At 38.5% G+C, this 15,385-nt stretch overlaps 2 protein-coding genes and 2 long non-coding RNA genes across 6 annotated transcripts; 2 read left to right on the top strand and 2 right to left on the bottom strand.

Moving 5' to 3' along the window:
* Window positions 1-1,684: 1,684 nt before the first annotated feature.
* Window positions 1,685-5,834, bottom strand: LOC135676698 (iron-sulfur cluster assembly protein 1-like). The gene is made up of 3 exons (XM_065188150.1): window positions 5,504-5,834; window positions 4,357-4,411; window positions 1,685-2,042 (listed from the first exon to the last, which is right to left on the bottom strand). The coding sequence occupies exons 1-3, from the start codon at window positions 5,790-5,792 to the stop codon at window positions 1,892-1,894; spliced, it is 495 nt and encodes a 164-aa protein (XP_065044222.1). The 5' UTR covers window positions 5,793-5,834; the 3' UTR covers window positions 1,685-1,891.
* Window positions 5,835-6,370: 536 nt separating this feature from the next.
* On the top strand, window positions 6,371-10,944 carry LOC135676697 (uncharacterized). 2 transcript variants are annotated; one of them, XR_010514384.1, is made up of 3 exons: window positions 6,371-6,672; window positions 9,270-10,473; window positions 10,589-10,944. It is a non-coding gene; the product is annotated as an uncharacterized LOC135676697 (long non-coding RNA). The 2 variants fall into 2 exon arrangements; XR_010514385.1 differs by having other exon boundaries at window positions 6,371-6,697.
* Window positions 8,005-11,905, bottom strand: LOC135676696 (polygalacturonase At1g48100-like). 2 transcript variants are annotated; one of them, XM_065188148.1, is made up of 7 exons: window positions 11,549-11,905; window positions 11,000-11,131; window positions 10,257-10,421; window positions 9,865-9,909; window positions 9,556-9,763; window positions 8,925-9,115; window positions 8,009-8,680 (listed from the first exon to the last, which is right to left on the bottom strand). In XM_065188148.1, the coding sequence occupies exons 1-7, from the start codon at window positions 11,870-11,872 to the stop codon at window positions 8,288-8,290; spliced, it is 1,458 nt and encodes a 485-aa protein (XP_065044220.1). In that variant the 5' UTR covers window positions 11,873-11,905; the 3' UTR covers window positions 8,009-8,287. The 2 variants fall into 2 exon arrangements, with proteins under 2 accessions (XP_065044221.1, XP_065044220.1); XM_065188149.1 differs by lacking the exon at window positions 11,000-11,131 and having other exon boundaries at window positions 8,005-8,680.
* LOC108953039 (uncharacterized) lies at window positions 11,768-14,716 on the top strand. The gene is made up of 3 exons (XR_001978307.2): window positions 11,768-11,905; window positions 12,173-12,568; window positions 14,317-14,716. It is a non-coding gene; the product is annotated as an uncharacterized LOC108953039 (long non-coding RNA).
* The last annotated feature ends 669 nt before the right edge of the window (window positions 14,717-15,385 follow it).

Here is a 15,385-nt window from a genome sequence, read left to right as displayed (position 1 = left end):
TGATGAATGGAAACATTGATCATGGCTTCATAAGGGCAATGATTTAGATGTCCAATCCATCACGAGCTTAAAACTCTCAATGCAAACTCCCTATGGCTCTTATGGAAGAACGGAAATGTGATTTTGCATAGTGATCAACCTCTCAATCTCCAAACTATTTGGTTCAAAATCCAAGCTTTGACATATAAACATTACGGAGGGGAAGGGGGGAATGAACACCATTATGCTTCTTAACACAACTGCAACACAACTGCTGAAGAAAATAAAATTGTGGAGCCTCTTAGGAATGTGGCTGCAGTGGCGTTGGTCACTAGCCAAGCTTTAAATGCTTCAATACATTAACATGTTCCCTCTCCTATTTATACAAATTAGGAGAAAAAATTTCTCTCAAAGAATAGAGGATTTTTCTCAACAGAATAGGGAAATCTTATCTCTATCAGCTTCAGCTATAACCTATACACACTCGGTATGATGGTGTTTTCGCTATAACCTATACACACTCGGTATGATGGTGTTTTCGCTGCTAATTCATCTGATGTTGATACAGGTCATGTCATCAAAAAATTGGTGCAGCAGAGTGCAACATACACAAAGCCATTGATGCGGAACAAAGAGACTGTTGGGGTATAATAGATGAGACTTCGAAGAACATAAATAGAGAACAGATGCTATGACGCTTGTGCATTCATTTTGGTCGGACTCTTATCTCTTTCTTCTTCGAGCTCAGGTTATGAAAAAAGGAACCGAGAAGGAGGTATCAGCAACAACTGGTTTTATTACGAGACAACTCATGATGTTCATATCGATCTATTATGTGCCTCTACATCTAGTATTGGGTAGACCTCATACAATAACTGTCCTAGTTTTACCTTATCTTTTATTTCATTTCTTCTGAAACAATCACAAAAACTTTTTTGATTATGGGTTACTATCAGAAATTCAATGCGTAATCTCAGCATTCAATGTGTATTCCTGAATAATCTCATTTTTTAATTATTTAACCATTTCATTTTACCAGGTTCAACGTTAGCCAGATTAGTCAACATTTATATGTTTCGATGCAACAACAAGATGCATTCATTTAGTAGCCCCATCAACATCCCTTGGGAACTTAGAAATAATGCATAGGACTGTTTTCTTTTCTTTTCTTTTCTTTTCTTTTCTTTTCTTTTGTTTTTGTTTTTTTTTTCTAACACAATACACTCTCACTTGCCTAGATTAGAAATCGAAACAAGTCAACGGTTCAACTATTCTAAATTAAAAAAGAATCAGATTCTGATGATTTGATTTCGATTCTTGAAATCTAGAATCGAAACTGAAACCAACAATCCAATTTAGTTCTGAACCAATCAGATAAAAAAAAGCCTAAATATCCTTGCAAATGATGAATCTCTTTCTAATAATTTAATAATCGATTAATTGAATGAGCATTTTGAAGAAAAAAATCAAAATAAATGATTTTATTGTGAAATTAGAATCAAAATAAATGATTTTATTTAAGACCATTAAAATCGCCGATTCCAAATCCAAGGGCACGGCTTCCCTTGACAACATGACAAGAATTTCTGATCATTCCTCTAGGTTTGAAGACAAAAGTAGTGATGATGATGATGATGATGTTGCTTGCGCTGTTTTTGTTTTTACCATCATATTAACAATGAAATGTAACGTCAAGAGCTAGCTGTACTCCATAATAAACCTCGCATAACTATCACAAGCTAAAGTGCTTGCACTAGCACATTGGTTTTGCGATTTACATGTACAGGAGACACGCACGGACTCCAACGCTATCATCGGCTATTATTGTGGGTACGTAAAAGCCGAGAGGTGAAAATAGAAAGGATGGCTGTCTGCATTAGCTCGCATCTTTCAGCAAATATTTTCAGGTCTGCTACGCTTTCTCAGCTTGGGCGGCGGCATCGGCATTTCCTTCTTTGGCCTTCTTTGCTTCGTAGTCTTTTACTGCCGCCTTAATTGCATCTTCGGCAAGCATGCTGCAATGGAGCTTCACTGGGGGAAGCGAAAGATGCTTTGCGATTTCCCTGCAACATTCAGGAGGGTGTTATGGAGTTAGAAGGGAGATCAAAAATACAAACTGACCTATTGAAGAAGAAATTAAGTCTGGCATGAACAAAAAGTGTTGAGCTAGCAAATAACAGGAGGATGTTATGGAGTTAGAAGGCACGTATCATGCCCCTGAACAAAGAAAAGTGTTGAGCTAGCAAATAACAAGATCATTATTTTTTGGGTCTCCCAATGTATTTTGGACATCGGCTTCCTGATGCAAACCTTAATGCCAGTTACCTATGAACCAATTAACTAATTGAAATTAAGACTTTGGTGTCTGATAAACACTTGAATTGTTAACACATGAAAGCAATTAGGAAATAAAATAGACGACTGAGGGAGAGAGACAGATGGAGAATGACAGTGGGATGAGCAAAGAAAGGTTGAGGTGTAATGCCCAAACAATGGAGATAAAAGCCTACATATTGACAAAAGATGAGAAGACATTGGAGGATTGGAGCTTACCTTCCTGCAGAAAGGGCAGGGCCTAACAAGCAACTTGGATTGAGCTTACTTTTAGTAGATCAAAGAGTATTCTGAATCAACTCGACTCTACACACCACCCACGCACAATACCTAAGCAAACTAATCCAAGCCCAACTTGAACAATGTAGCCTTCAGCTTACTCTTTTTCTTTTTTTTTTTTTAAATGTAGCCCTGAGCTTAGTTCACTAAACCCCATTACAAAGGATCACAAGTTTGTGTTCCAAGAATCCCAAGCTGACCCAGCTGTTCATTTTGAATGCTATAGTCAACCTTGGACGGATGCCCAAAATTCACTATCTACTCTGACCATTTTGGCACAAACCAACGAGGAGACTTGCTTGCCATGTGATGGTGTGATGGTAGAACTAAAAGGAACATTAGTTAATTTGGTCTCTTATGCCAGCAAATAACCTGAAGTCATGTCAAAATGAAGCTCTCCCATGGCGGGAAATAACTTAACAGAGAATTATGAAACCTTACAGAAATGCCAAAACATAAATCAACATCCCCCAAAAAAAGGCCATCAAACCATTGTGAAGCTTCAACGTCAGCCTGAAAATTACCCTAATATATGATCAAAATAAAGAACAATATATTTAACTACACGACCAATCGAGAAAAAGTTATACAAAAAAAAAAAAAAAACCAATGAGCAGGAACTAGACAGCAACAAATAAAAAAGAATAATGAAATTCAAAAAGTACAACGAGAGTTACATAAAAGAAAGAACACATGGAAAAGGAGAGAGGGAAATAATAATATTCAAAGACACCAAGTGTTATGGATATTAGATAAAGAAGGATGGAGATGAACAAAGAGGAGACAAAGTAACCTAGAATTCACTTCCATTGACAAAACTAGACTTACTCCATCTTGATTTCAGCCAAGAAAGAGATGGAAAATTTAACCATCCAATGGATTCCTAACAGATAACAGCTCTTTCCATCAAATAAGGAAAAAATCCTTTTCCATCTTGCTAATATATCCAGTTCATTTAGTTTATATTGAATTCTTGAAGTATTCTTAAATTGTTCATCACTATCCAATGATCCTGACCTGAACTTGACCCACAGAGTAGCAATACTACAAAGCAAAAAGTATGAACCTATTGGTGAAGGTAACACCCCAACCCACCATGTGCTAATCTAGGCTTTTAAGTGTCTATACTTTGATGATACAGTTTGGATTTTTTTCTTAGAATCTGTTTGTAAGCATGACTTACCTTACTTTCAAGTTCACCCAATAACCTATGTTGCTTTCATCTATTGTTAAATGGCAATTCTATAACATACTTTAATTAACAGTTGCAAACAATTTGAAATAATCATGATGCTATAAAAGGTTCATAAATATGTTATTAACCATAGAAGTTCTAAGAGAGCATCTAAGAGAGAACTCATTACAGTGACATCATAACCAAGTGATTAACAACCATGTCAGTGACATAAATCAAGGGATGCAAACAGCAACATGTGCCAAGTTATTAGCTACTACATCCACAGCAAATTTAAACAACGATTTATGTACTTCAAACATATTTAAGCACATCATAGAAGGCAAAAAAGAGGAAAAATAAAAGGTTCAAGAAAGGGAGTAAATGAGAAATCAGGATTCAGAACCATAAATTTCAACATCAAGAGAAGGACAAAAGTAAGCAAAAAGTGAAAAGGATGAATCAATATTCAAGACCAGAGAACATCTATAACAGAAGAATGATAGAGGAAATAAACATGAACTATATAGTGGGAGGCACACACAGAGTTCAATTACATAAAAGAAACACAAGAAAGGAAATTTGCTTACGTGTTCTTAATGGATAGCACTTCTTCCATTTTCTTCCCTTTCACCCATTCAGTAGCTGAAACAAATGCAAAATTCAGCAATTTTAGACAGAAATTTTAGTCAACAAACGTAAAGAATGCATAATTCAATAACTTTATGCTGGCAACAGAGAGGCTTAACTTGATAAAAAAAAAGTTGAAATGCCTGCACTTGGCTTAGTACAAAACCACCCATTAAGCCACTTATCAAAAAAAGAAAAAACAACTAATTTTTAAAGGAGTGAGTACTGTTTTTTAAATAGTACGTGCTCGAGTTTTCAGATAACTCATAAAGAATTTAAGATAACTTATTGAGGGTCAGGGCAAAGGATTGATGTTTCATCACACAGCGTTGCTATCTTTTGGACACGGCATATAGCAACTGGCTCAGCAATCCTTGCTAACACAAGCTTCACCGAAATAAACTGCCCTAGAGAAACCAAACCACGCAACAAGTGTAATCCATTTCCACAAATTTGGACAATCAGATGATGCAGACAGGCCACACCATGCCATCAGATGCCATGACGGACCATAGAAGCCAGAACATGTCCAACCTGCTACTCTCTTTATTAGGACAAACCAGCAGAAGAAATACCATTTCTAACAAGCTGAAAACAGCAGGAACTCAGCGGAAGATGGAACTGACTCTTCAATTCCCAGCTTTTGAGGCCACAAAATTCTCAAAAACCAAATAACACTGTTGTTGTACCTACATGAATAAAGGAGCCATCCATCACCCATAACACGAACCTCAATTCCTCAATTACACATTTCATCCACCTTACCTAGTTCCCAAAAGACACTAAAAGCAAAAACACAGTCTAAATCCTTGAACTTTACCTCTTTGTATCGAGGGTTCCCACAAAGAAGGAAAGTTCAAGTAGCTTTTAGTTCAATTAAACCGTTCTCCACAACCCCACAACCACATCAAACACAATTAAGGAAACAAAAACAACTTCCCCAAAACAATACTCCAGAAAAATTCATCAGAGTCTAAATTCAAGTCCACGAGGAGTACCTAATAATTCAATAACAACAGCCAAATCGAAATTTGCAAACACAAGCAGTTCAATCAAGGGGAAATCAGTAAAGTAAGAGGGAATCGGGAGAGATGCGAAGGTACGAACCGACAGATGAGGAGGCGATGGCGGAGCCGCAGCCGAAGGTCTTAAAGCAGGCGTCGACGATCTTCCCGGACTCCTCATCCACCCTGATCTGGAGCTTCATCACGTCGCCGCAGGCCGGCGCGCCCACAAGCCCCGTCCCCACCGACGGGTCGTTCTTGTCGAAGGACCCGACGTTCCGGGGGTTGTCGTAGTGGTCCACCACCCTCTCGTGGTAACCCCGCCCCGCCACGGCGGCGGCCGAGACCCGATGCCCTAACCCTAACAGCCTCTTCCCCGCAAAGCTTAGCATCTCGATTCCCTTCTCCCACGCGGCTTCTCGATCGCGATGGGTCTTCACTTGGTTTATTTATCGGTGGGGGACGAAGAGGGAAAAGGGGCGGTGAAGTAGACGACACGGAATCCGCTGAAAGTCTTAGAACAGTTGATAATATATATACCAATAATTGACAACCACGTAGATTCGTAGACAACACTAGGTGTTATTTATTGGACGCGTCGACAACTCATTGGTTAAACTTATTTCGAGTTCTACAGCAAATCCTGTACTGCGACAGACGACACGGCGATCGGTCACCGGCATTGAAATTTTGCTTAAAAGCCCTTAGATTATAGTTTCTTTATTTAGCCCCTCTCCCCTCGTGTTAAGTCGTACAATTAATAAAAAGGATCTTATATGAACAGGAAAAATTAAAACAATGTTTTTTAAATAACCTTTTAATTATTTTATTAAATATTTTTCTGAATGCATTCATTTTATTTGCTCCATCTGCGTGCATAGCACACAGGGGCAAATACGTCATTTATAAATCTTAAAAGGATAGATGTGTAAAAGCATTGGTTATATAAATGGGAATGTCGAATCCTGGCTCGACCAGACCGAGTCGGACTGCTCTGGTGCGACACAATGATCGCTGCGTTGCTTCTCCGTCCAAACTCTAACCCTAGCTCGCGATTCTCCGGCATGGACGTCTCCCTCTACGGTCGACGGCGTCGCTTTTTCGTAAGAAATTCCCCCGTTTCTTGCTTCTTTTTCTTCTCTAGCAAGAAATGGGATTCCTTAGCTGGTGATTTCGTGCTTCGAGCCGCCGTTGAAGATCGCGGAGAATCCTAACGCGTCTTGAGGTCGAGGAACAAGCGCATGAAAACGTCGGATGATAATTCCTTAGCTGGTTAGATGTTTAATGTCATTTACAAGTATGTCATCCTTGTCTTGGTTTTGTCATGCTCGAAATCAGTAAGCTAAATTGCATCACATATGCCCAATGTTACAAGGCGCAAAACTTGGTTGGATTCCACTATATTGTATATCTGGCTGTTAATTTGGGAGAATGTGGAAAGAATGAGAACTCTGGAGTTTTTTTAAGCTATTTGGTGTTCAAACAAGATATTATATGATATTGGTTATGCTTTTGCAATTCGTTTGGATTCTGAACTAGTAGTAACTATCCAATGAGTAAGATCTCTTGGTTGAAGACCAAAAAAGTATCCTAATTTATTCATGTTGATACTTGGTAGACTTGGAAGTTACAAAGCATTTAAGTAGCCACAGTTGTTATACTTCCAAGTCCTATTTAAATCTTAGTAGATAAGCTGCCGAGCAGCACTAAAATTCCTTCAAGTTAAAAACAGTGGAAGTCTTAAACAAATTCCTTTAAAATAGCAGAGCCAAGAGAATCAGCAAAAACAAACATATAACTTGGTTCAATTTCAAACTCAAACAGGATATCGTTTTATAGATAGACTTGTAGGACCCTAATCTAGATTTTTAGGCTGCATCAAATCTGCACTTGATGCAGGACTGTTCCGTAGAGTCCTAGCACTTTGATTATTTAAAAAAAATATATTTCAGCAGCCTGTAAATTAAAAGATTTAACGAACTCATGGAGACTCTGTCTTCTGCTTCAGATGTCAAAAACTTGCAACTTTTTTTGTAATATTTTTTCATATTTATTTGCACATTTAGAAGCTCAGGGAAAAAGTTCAGTTCCTCACTTCAGTACTTTATGGTGATCATGAGACTCTTATGACATGTATGCGTAATATATATAGCTCATCTATCTGTGGGAGCTATCAAATATTGCAGAAACCACAATTTCATTTCGCCTTTAGTGTAATGTGAGATCAAATCATCAAATCTTTAGATCTTTTCATTTTGGAGTTATGTTAATTCTTGTTGATCTATCATGGAAAGATTTGGCACGTTGTTTTTCATATGATGATAAATGTGTGTAAATCTCCAAATCACATAGCTGATTACTGAACCACCTGTTCATTCATTTTCTCCAAAGCACATAGCTGATTACACAACCTCTGGAACTTTCATTTCTGATTTGTTTGTTGCTTGGATAAGATTTTGCATGCCTTAGTATGTTTCCTACTGCCTTTATTGTCAAAACCCTTAATTTTAGCAGTCACAGAAATGTTCAGAAACAAAGGCTTAGTATGTATGTAATTTTTCAAATGGTTCTTATGTAATAATAAATAACTAGCAGGGCTGTTGCGTGCTTCTCAAAATCCAAATCATATTGTACTAGTGATCCATATTCACTCCATTATGTGGGAACTGCTCTCAGCATGGCCTTTGTCCATGTATCAGTATATGCAGCGCACCAGTTCAGCGAGCAACAGTGTATGTATAATCCCTTCATTAGGAAATTAATATAAACTCTTGTAATAATATGCTAACTGGACAATATAGATATTTACTTGTAATGGTGTGAAGGGGTCACAAGTATTAAACGACCACACATGTATGTGCACCAGTAATTCTTGACCATGGTGGTATCAGCATAAGTCACGGTCAGACAAGATGTGGTTGCTTGTTGGTTTTCCATTCTGCAAGCAGACAATTGGAGGAACAGTTGGGGTGTACAGTTCACCAAAGGCCTGCCAGCAGAATGGTTGATACATGTGATAATGCTCTTGTAGTGGTTCAAGCTGAATCTTGGTTAGGCTGATGTCTGAACATGGAGAGGCATCACTGCAAGCAAAGTGCACTGGTTTAACTGTGTAGGTACCTCTGATATTCTCATATGCAATGCCTGACAGTGTCACTGCTGATGTCTGGTTCTTGCATGAGCTTCTGTCACAGTAAAATTGGTCTATGACAATTGGAGTTTGAACCTCTGATACTCCTATGTTTGAGAAAAGTATGTTCTGGACAGAGCCTGATCCACCCTGGAATGATACAATATGTATGCAGATAACCATTAGTACATCCATGTAGCTTAAGGCCTGAAGAAAGTAGCTATTCTAAGAAGTGTATTGGTAGCATAAAGAATTTGGATTATTGTTGCTATCATGCTATGTCAACTGTAAATTCTTGACAGAAGAGAACAAGCCTTTTTTAAGAAGCCTATCTGACAAAATTTTGAAGTGTTTAAATAATCATAACTTTCCTGGAGCTGCTCGAGCATGTTACCTGCCAGGTCTTGATTCTGACACCGGTCATGGTGTTGTGCATATTGACATCCCTTACTGTTATGTTAGAAACACATGCTTTGGTGTTGTCTCTTCCAAGGCCTCCTATGCTGATTCCATGGCCGGGCCCACAGTCTACTCTGTGTATGTTAATGTTTGAGCACCCTGTTTGGATGGAGATGCAGTCATCACCTATATTATAAGAAACACAAAATCCATTACATTGGCAAAATGATTTACATTAATTTATAAGTGCAGCATGATGTAAGTGCTAGATAATTTTGTTTATATGAATGGTAAACATAATGTACTTTCTTTCTCAATATTTCCTTTTCTCTTCTTGCAGGTGAAAGAGTGGGGAGAGGAAATGGTCTCCCACCAGTGGAAAAATCCTAATTCTTAGGTCATTATTGTATATTAAATAAACATCTAGAAAGATGATGCCTAACAGCATGAGGAGTTGCAAAAAACGTGAGCTGTTATTAGAACAGGGAAGGACTAAAATTGTTTGAAAAAAAAATGAAGCCAATTTGATCTATGATCTCATATTCTTATGAGAGCGAACAGTTGCCAGAATAATTATTCTGTATGTCATCAGAAAGGAACTCCCTGAACAAGCTAGTCGACCATACCGCAGCTCATGTTGGTATGATGTATCATAACATCTCGAGAATTTTGAAGATGTATTCCATCTGTGTTGAGGCTGCTGCCTGGTGAAGCAATTGTCATATTGAAGACCTGGACAGCTTCACAATTATCAAACTTGAGGTGGCACTGTTGACTATTCTGGATTGTGATGCCAGTTACTGTCACATTGTAACTCCCATAGAACCTCAAAGCCTGCAAAACAGGATTAGATAAGAACATGGATTCAAAATGTTATTCATATTGTCTTGGGCATTGCTTATTTTGTGGCAGCAAGGTAAAGAATAGAATCTTACAGTTGGCTTGATCTGCGGCAGATTTTTACTGAGCTCCTCATTTATCTGTCAAAGATTTCATCATTAGGAATGGAAATCCAGTATGAGTGCACTATGATTCTTTTAACCATAGTAATATCTGATGAATATGAGAGTTATTGCTAGAATGAGATTCGATTGTGAAAACACCGGAGGATGAAAGTGGGGAGTTCTAGTTCAATATTTAGTGTCACTATAATTATTTCTTAAGCTGACAGGAATTCTTGAAACAGAAAATGAACATGGATCAGCTTTTTCCCATGATTAATGGATAAGAAATCATGAGATTGGTAGCAGAATTGGATAATGTTTCCATAATTTCAGGGAGATCTACTTATATATTTATGATGGAGGTAGATGGTCATGAGGCTTACCGGATCAACATCAGACTCGGCATTTGTCCACCAGACACTGCCTCGTCCTTCAATTACTCCACTGCCTTGAATTGTTATTCCTCTAAGCTTTGTGAATTCAATCCACCACAGTAGCCCAGATCCCCAGTATCTGGCATCAGTTGGAGCAATAATCATCCCATCCAGCTGCAAGAGAGTGTGTGCAATTCTTCAGGATACAGTTCATTGTCTGCTTCATGTGTGTTACATTTTCTACAGAATGATTTTTTTCTTCTTTTTTTAGTTAAATATTTTTGTTGGAGAAAAGGGTAAACTCGATTAAACTTTTTTGTGTTGTTTTGCTTCTATAACAGGTAGCTTATGTTGCAGTGGTGGTTTTATGGCTCACAAACTGATCAGCTCCTATATCTGAATGTGATTACAATCTGACTCCGGACATGAGGTTTAGGGTCTCGAAACCTATGTATCAAATCTTTCAAGTGGTGGTCAGGCACAACCTGTGCAAATTAATACAGATACATATGCTTGGACTCTATCTGAATGCAATGGCAATCTGACTCTGGACATGTAAATTTGGGTCCTGATATCTGTGTTTCAGATCTTTCGAGTTGTGGTCGGGCACAACCTAGACCAACATACTGGAACATGATCAAACCCGATTGGCACCCTTAGCAAAAGAATATATTGTAGCCAACTGTTTCTAGCAAAACCATTGTGTTTCTGTGCTGAAAATTTGTGTTTCTATAGCTGAGTTTTGAGGTTACCTGGAAAACTATGTTGGGTAGACAATAAGGTCCAGAGAAGGAGATGGGCCCTACAAGGAACTCATATTCTTCAGGAACAACCATAGTTGATCCTCCCACCTTGCAAGCGGCAGCCCATGCAGCCTGGAAAGCCTGCATTAGCAGTTCATGATGTCAGATCCATGAGCATCAACTCCTTGCCCACCAGGTATTCTGTTTACAAGCTGGATCTAGATAGCATTAGAAGAAGTACACATAAGTCTATACACCAACTTCCATAACTCAGCTGTTTGTTTTAGTTCTCCAACGATCACATAAGAAATTTTAGTAGGTGAAAGAAACAAAAAAGAATTTAAGGAAAAAACAGTTTTGTTCCTGATGATTTGATTATGGTGTTATTGTCTCTCTTCAACCAAAGAAAACTAGGAATGCAGAACGAACCATGTAGTTGAAGATGGAGATGTGTTTAATGCATTAAAACAGAGCAATGGTGGGTTCGTAATGAGTGGTAACATGGATTAGTTTCAGTAAGCAGTAACAAGGATCAGAGGAGAAGGCAACAATGGCCACCTTTGTGTCATCTGTGACACCGTCTCCCTTGGCTCCGAAATCAAGCACGTCGAACGTGGCTGCTGCCTTCGTCGTATACCCTGTTTTCGGCGGCGGGCTTGGCTTGGGGCTCGGAGCGGGACTCTGGTGACCTCCTCCTCCACCGCCATGGCTGTGGCCACCACCATGCTTTCCTCTTCCCTTCTTTTTGGCCAAGGAGGAATAAGAAGGCTTCTTCAGACTCCAATGTTTTCCTTTCCTCCCTTCACAGCCATCAAAGTTCGAGCACACCAGAAGAAGGACAAGGAGGAGCAACCCAAAGCATGTCAGCCTACATCCAGCCATCTGAGAGAGGGGAGACAACAAGTGGATGCTGAGGTGAGCTCGTGGTGAGAAGAGGGAGGAGGGAAGGCTGGTTTAAATAGCCACAAGCCCCTGCTCTCTCTCTCTCTCTCTCTCTCTCTCTCTCACCACCCCCTCCCACCCACTGCCTGCACAAACCAATAGAGAGAAAGCCTGATAATTGCAAGGAATGTAAAATGTCCTACTCAAACTTTTTCTTCTTTGTCATCACCAGTCACATTCTTGTCTTCCAACCTTGTGCACTAATAATTTCTCTTTTTTTTTTTTTTTTTTTGCGCCCAGGGGGAATCATCCACACATCTTGTGACAATCCGTAGGGATAACTCTATCCTATCAGCCTCTGCAAACATGCACAGCATCACAGTGAAGAGATGTTTAGGATGCAACATGAGGTGTGTGTGGGAGTGCTTTTTGCTGTATTCATAAGTATTTTAATTATGGTACGTAGGTTGTAGTTTGCGGATGCAAAAGCCAAAGGGGGGCACGTGAAGGGGTCGAAGAGGGGCAGTGACAGTAGCAGCTCCTCCTGATCACATGCAGCCGGTCACGGGCGGGAGTATACTGCTTTGTCCACTATGGGAGGCAACTGCCAGATAGAGAAGAGGAGCAAAACAAGAGGGAGAAGGGGCCCCTGCCTTAATGTTACCTATCATTCCTCCAACCATGGTACCACCAAAGGTCAGTATTCCATTTCTTCCATTCGACAAATATAGCATCATCCATTGGTGAGTGATCTCAAGAGCAAACTTGTCTTGGCCATTTGATTCTGGTTAGAGCAGTAGATTTATGCTGAATGATTGAGGGTAGATGAGCATTTTGAAACCATCTGTTGATGAAATAGAATCAGCATTGGATTAAGCAGATCATGAGGAGCATTTGTCATATAATAACCATGACAAATAATTGTCTTCGGTGGTCCTATTCTTTGCATAGCCATTATTAGTAAATTGCCAAAGGATGACAAATGGTCTTTCGAAAGCTCTCCATGAGTTTAAAGGGTTTCTGAGCTGGTTGAAATTTCTGATCTGGATCAGCTTTTTTGTTAATTTGCTATGTTCCATTCTGAGATTTCATAAATGCATGTCAAACTGTCATTTTGGCGTTGTACATTTTTATCTATGCACAAATTATAATACAATATGTGTGCCCCTCACATGCTGATCACCATTACCACCATGCTTACGTTTCTACAAATAGTAGCCTGTAACACGACCAACAAAATTCTTGTGAACTGAATGAAGCTACTAAGATTCCAAGTAGATCATATATTGCTAACCAATAACTCTTGCATTCCCCTGGAATGAGATCTAGACGAGGGCCAATTTATATCAGCATCTAGTACTGATTAAATTGTTCTTCCATGGTACAGTAAAAAAGAATGGATTGAAGTGTCAATTTAACATATGCATTTGAAGTTCTACACTCAGAAGAACCTCTCAATGTTAGTTCAATCAATATAACACAATGTACCCTGAAGCGGTTACAACCCTTCCAAGTACAATCTCCATTCTTCTAGTGTATTAGATTTAACATATACATCGCACTGTGAAGTCTTGGGGGACCCTGACAGAGGAAATAAAAGTTGGGACCTAGAGACTAGTACTAATCATTGAACTGCCCTCACAAGGAAGTTAAAAGTGTTACAGGTTTATGCCCTTTTGTTTTGCTTTTCAAGTTCACATATCAATTAGTGGTAACTTTTTATTTTTTTTCTAAATGAGAAGAAAATATAGCTAAGTTATATTCTGACTCATGCCTGAAATTCCTCTGGGGCATTTGAATGTTATCATTATGATAAAACTAATAAATGTGGACTTGGTTTCTCATAATTTTTATTGGCATAGTTTAGCTCAGTTATTATGTAATAGGAATTTCAAAATTGTACCTAGTGTTTAAGAGTTATATTGGCTTTAGATTAAGATTAGCATATTTGCAATGCTCACATATATACTGGAACTTTGAGGCCATTCATTTCTTTGTTAATAGGCAAAAATGAAAAAGTTCATTTCCAAACTTATTATTTATCTCCAGTCATGCCCAAGACTCCTGCTAATCTGAGATACAGCTCAAGAGAAATCAAGATTCCTAGTGAAGAAATATAATCGTGACAATTCAGCATAAATCCAGAGATGACAGTGACAAAAATGCAACATCCTGGGTCCTCGGTGAGATTAAAAGAAAAAAAAGAAAACCAGATCACTTAGAATAATGTGATATGATAGTAGTATACAAATGGTCTTTCCTCTTGTACTTTGAGAAATCATTAGAAGGAGATGGTACCAAAATTAGTTCCAAAGGACCATCTGTGTTTGATCTCCATTTGTATTGCTGAAGTATAATTTCAAACATGCATCGCTCAACAATCTTGTGAACTTATAAAGGATTTAACTTCTGCTGAAACTGACAGTGTGTTTTCTGATTCATAGTCTGATTCACTGCGCTACAAATTCCATTTAAGACCGGAGGAGATGATGCTGGCCGCCATGAATGCACATGATTTGGAGCCGTCTTCTGGTGCTGTGGAGCTCGTGAATTCTGCTGGTCTCGTGAATCTGCATGCATTAAAGTAAGTCTTTCAAGGTTTGTTTATGCTGCAACTTCCCCCTCATGTCTCTATTTGTTGGCTTTTCTCTTCCTTCGATATCTGTTCAAGGGTGATAACAACAGTAGAAAATGCAAACTGGAGCAGAGTGGCTTTGGTGCAACTCGAACTCAAGGAGAGCAAACATATATAGAATTCATCAGGCTTTACTAAAACCAAGACAATTTATTGTACATTTGCTGCAACTTGAACCATCTAAACTGCATTTTTTTTTTTCTGCAACTTGTGTGATTGAGGATATCCAAACTTACATTTCGGAAACTAAAAAAAAAAAATTCAAAAGGTAGATGCTTGAAATTAAAAATTAAGGAACAAAAACACTTTTATTTGTGAAAGAAAAAACTAGAGGCACATTTTATGAGCACAATTAGCTCCGATATCTTTAGTGGTTTATTATTATTGCTCATGGTGATCAATACATTAGCATACCGACACTGGTAATAAGATTTCAATCTGAGCCAAGGTTCTATGGGGACTCATGTCCACGTAGTGTAAGATAAAAGAGAAGAGGTTGGTATTGGATGAAGACAAAATTGGTTGCCTAGTTTTGCAAGCCAATAATGACATGTTGGTCTTTCTACATCGTAATTCACTCCGTTATATTTGGTCTATACTCAATAAACAACAGCCTATGGCTCTTATTATTACTATAGGAGACATGAACATGACAATAGGTGCAGGTAAGGTCACAAGACACAATTCATGATTTCCGGGCATGCACACCGTGGAGGACTATTGTCACCATCACCAATCGGCTTAGATTGTGCTTGAGATGAAGACTAAAGCCATTGCTATGGTCAGGATAAAACTTTTCTTCTATCTGATCCAAACATTACTCATTAAGATATTAAATTTAATAATAAAAGATGAAGACGAAATTTTCTGTGTTTACT

The sequence above is a fragment of the Musa acuminata genome, chromosome BXJ1-6 (genome assembly GCF_036884655.1).
Source record: "Musa acuminata AAA Group cultivar baxijiao chromosome BXJ1-6, Cavendish_Baxijiao_AAA, whole genome shotgun sequence".
NCBI classification, from domain to species: domain Eukaryota; kingdom Viridiplantae; phylum Streptophyta; class Magnoliopsida; order Zingiberales; family Musaceae; genus Musa; species Musa acuminata.
Note: the sequence above shows the minus strand (reverse complement) of the source record. Positions and strands in the feature narration are given on the sequence as shown.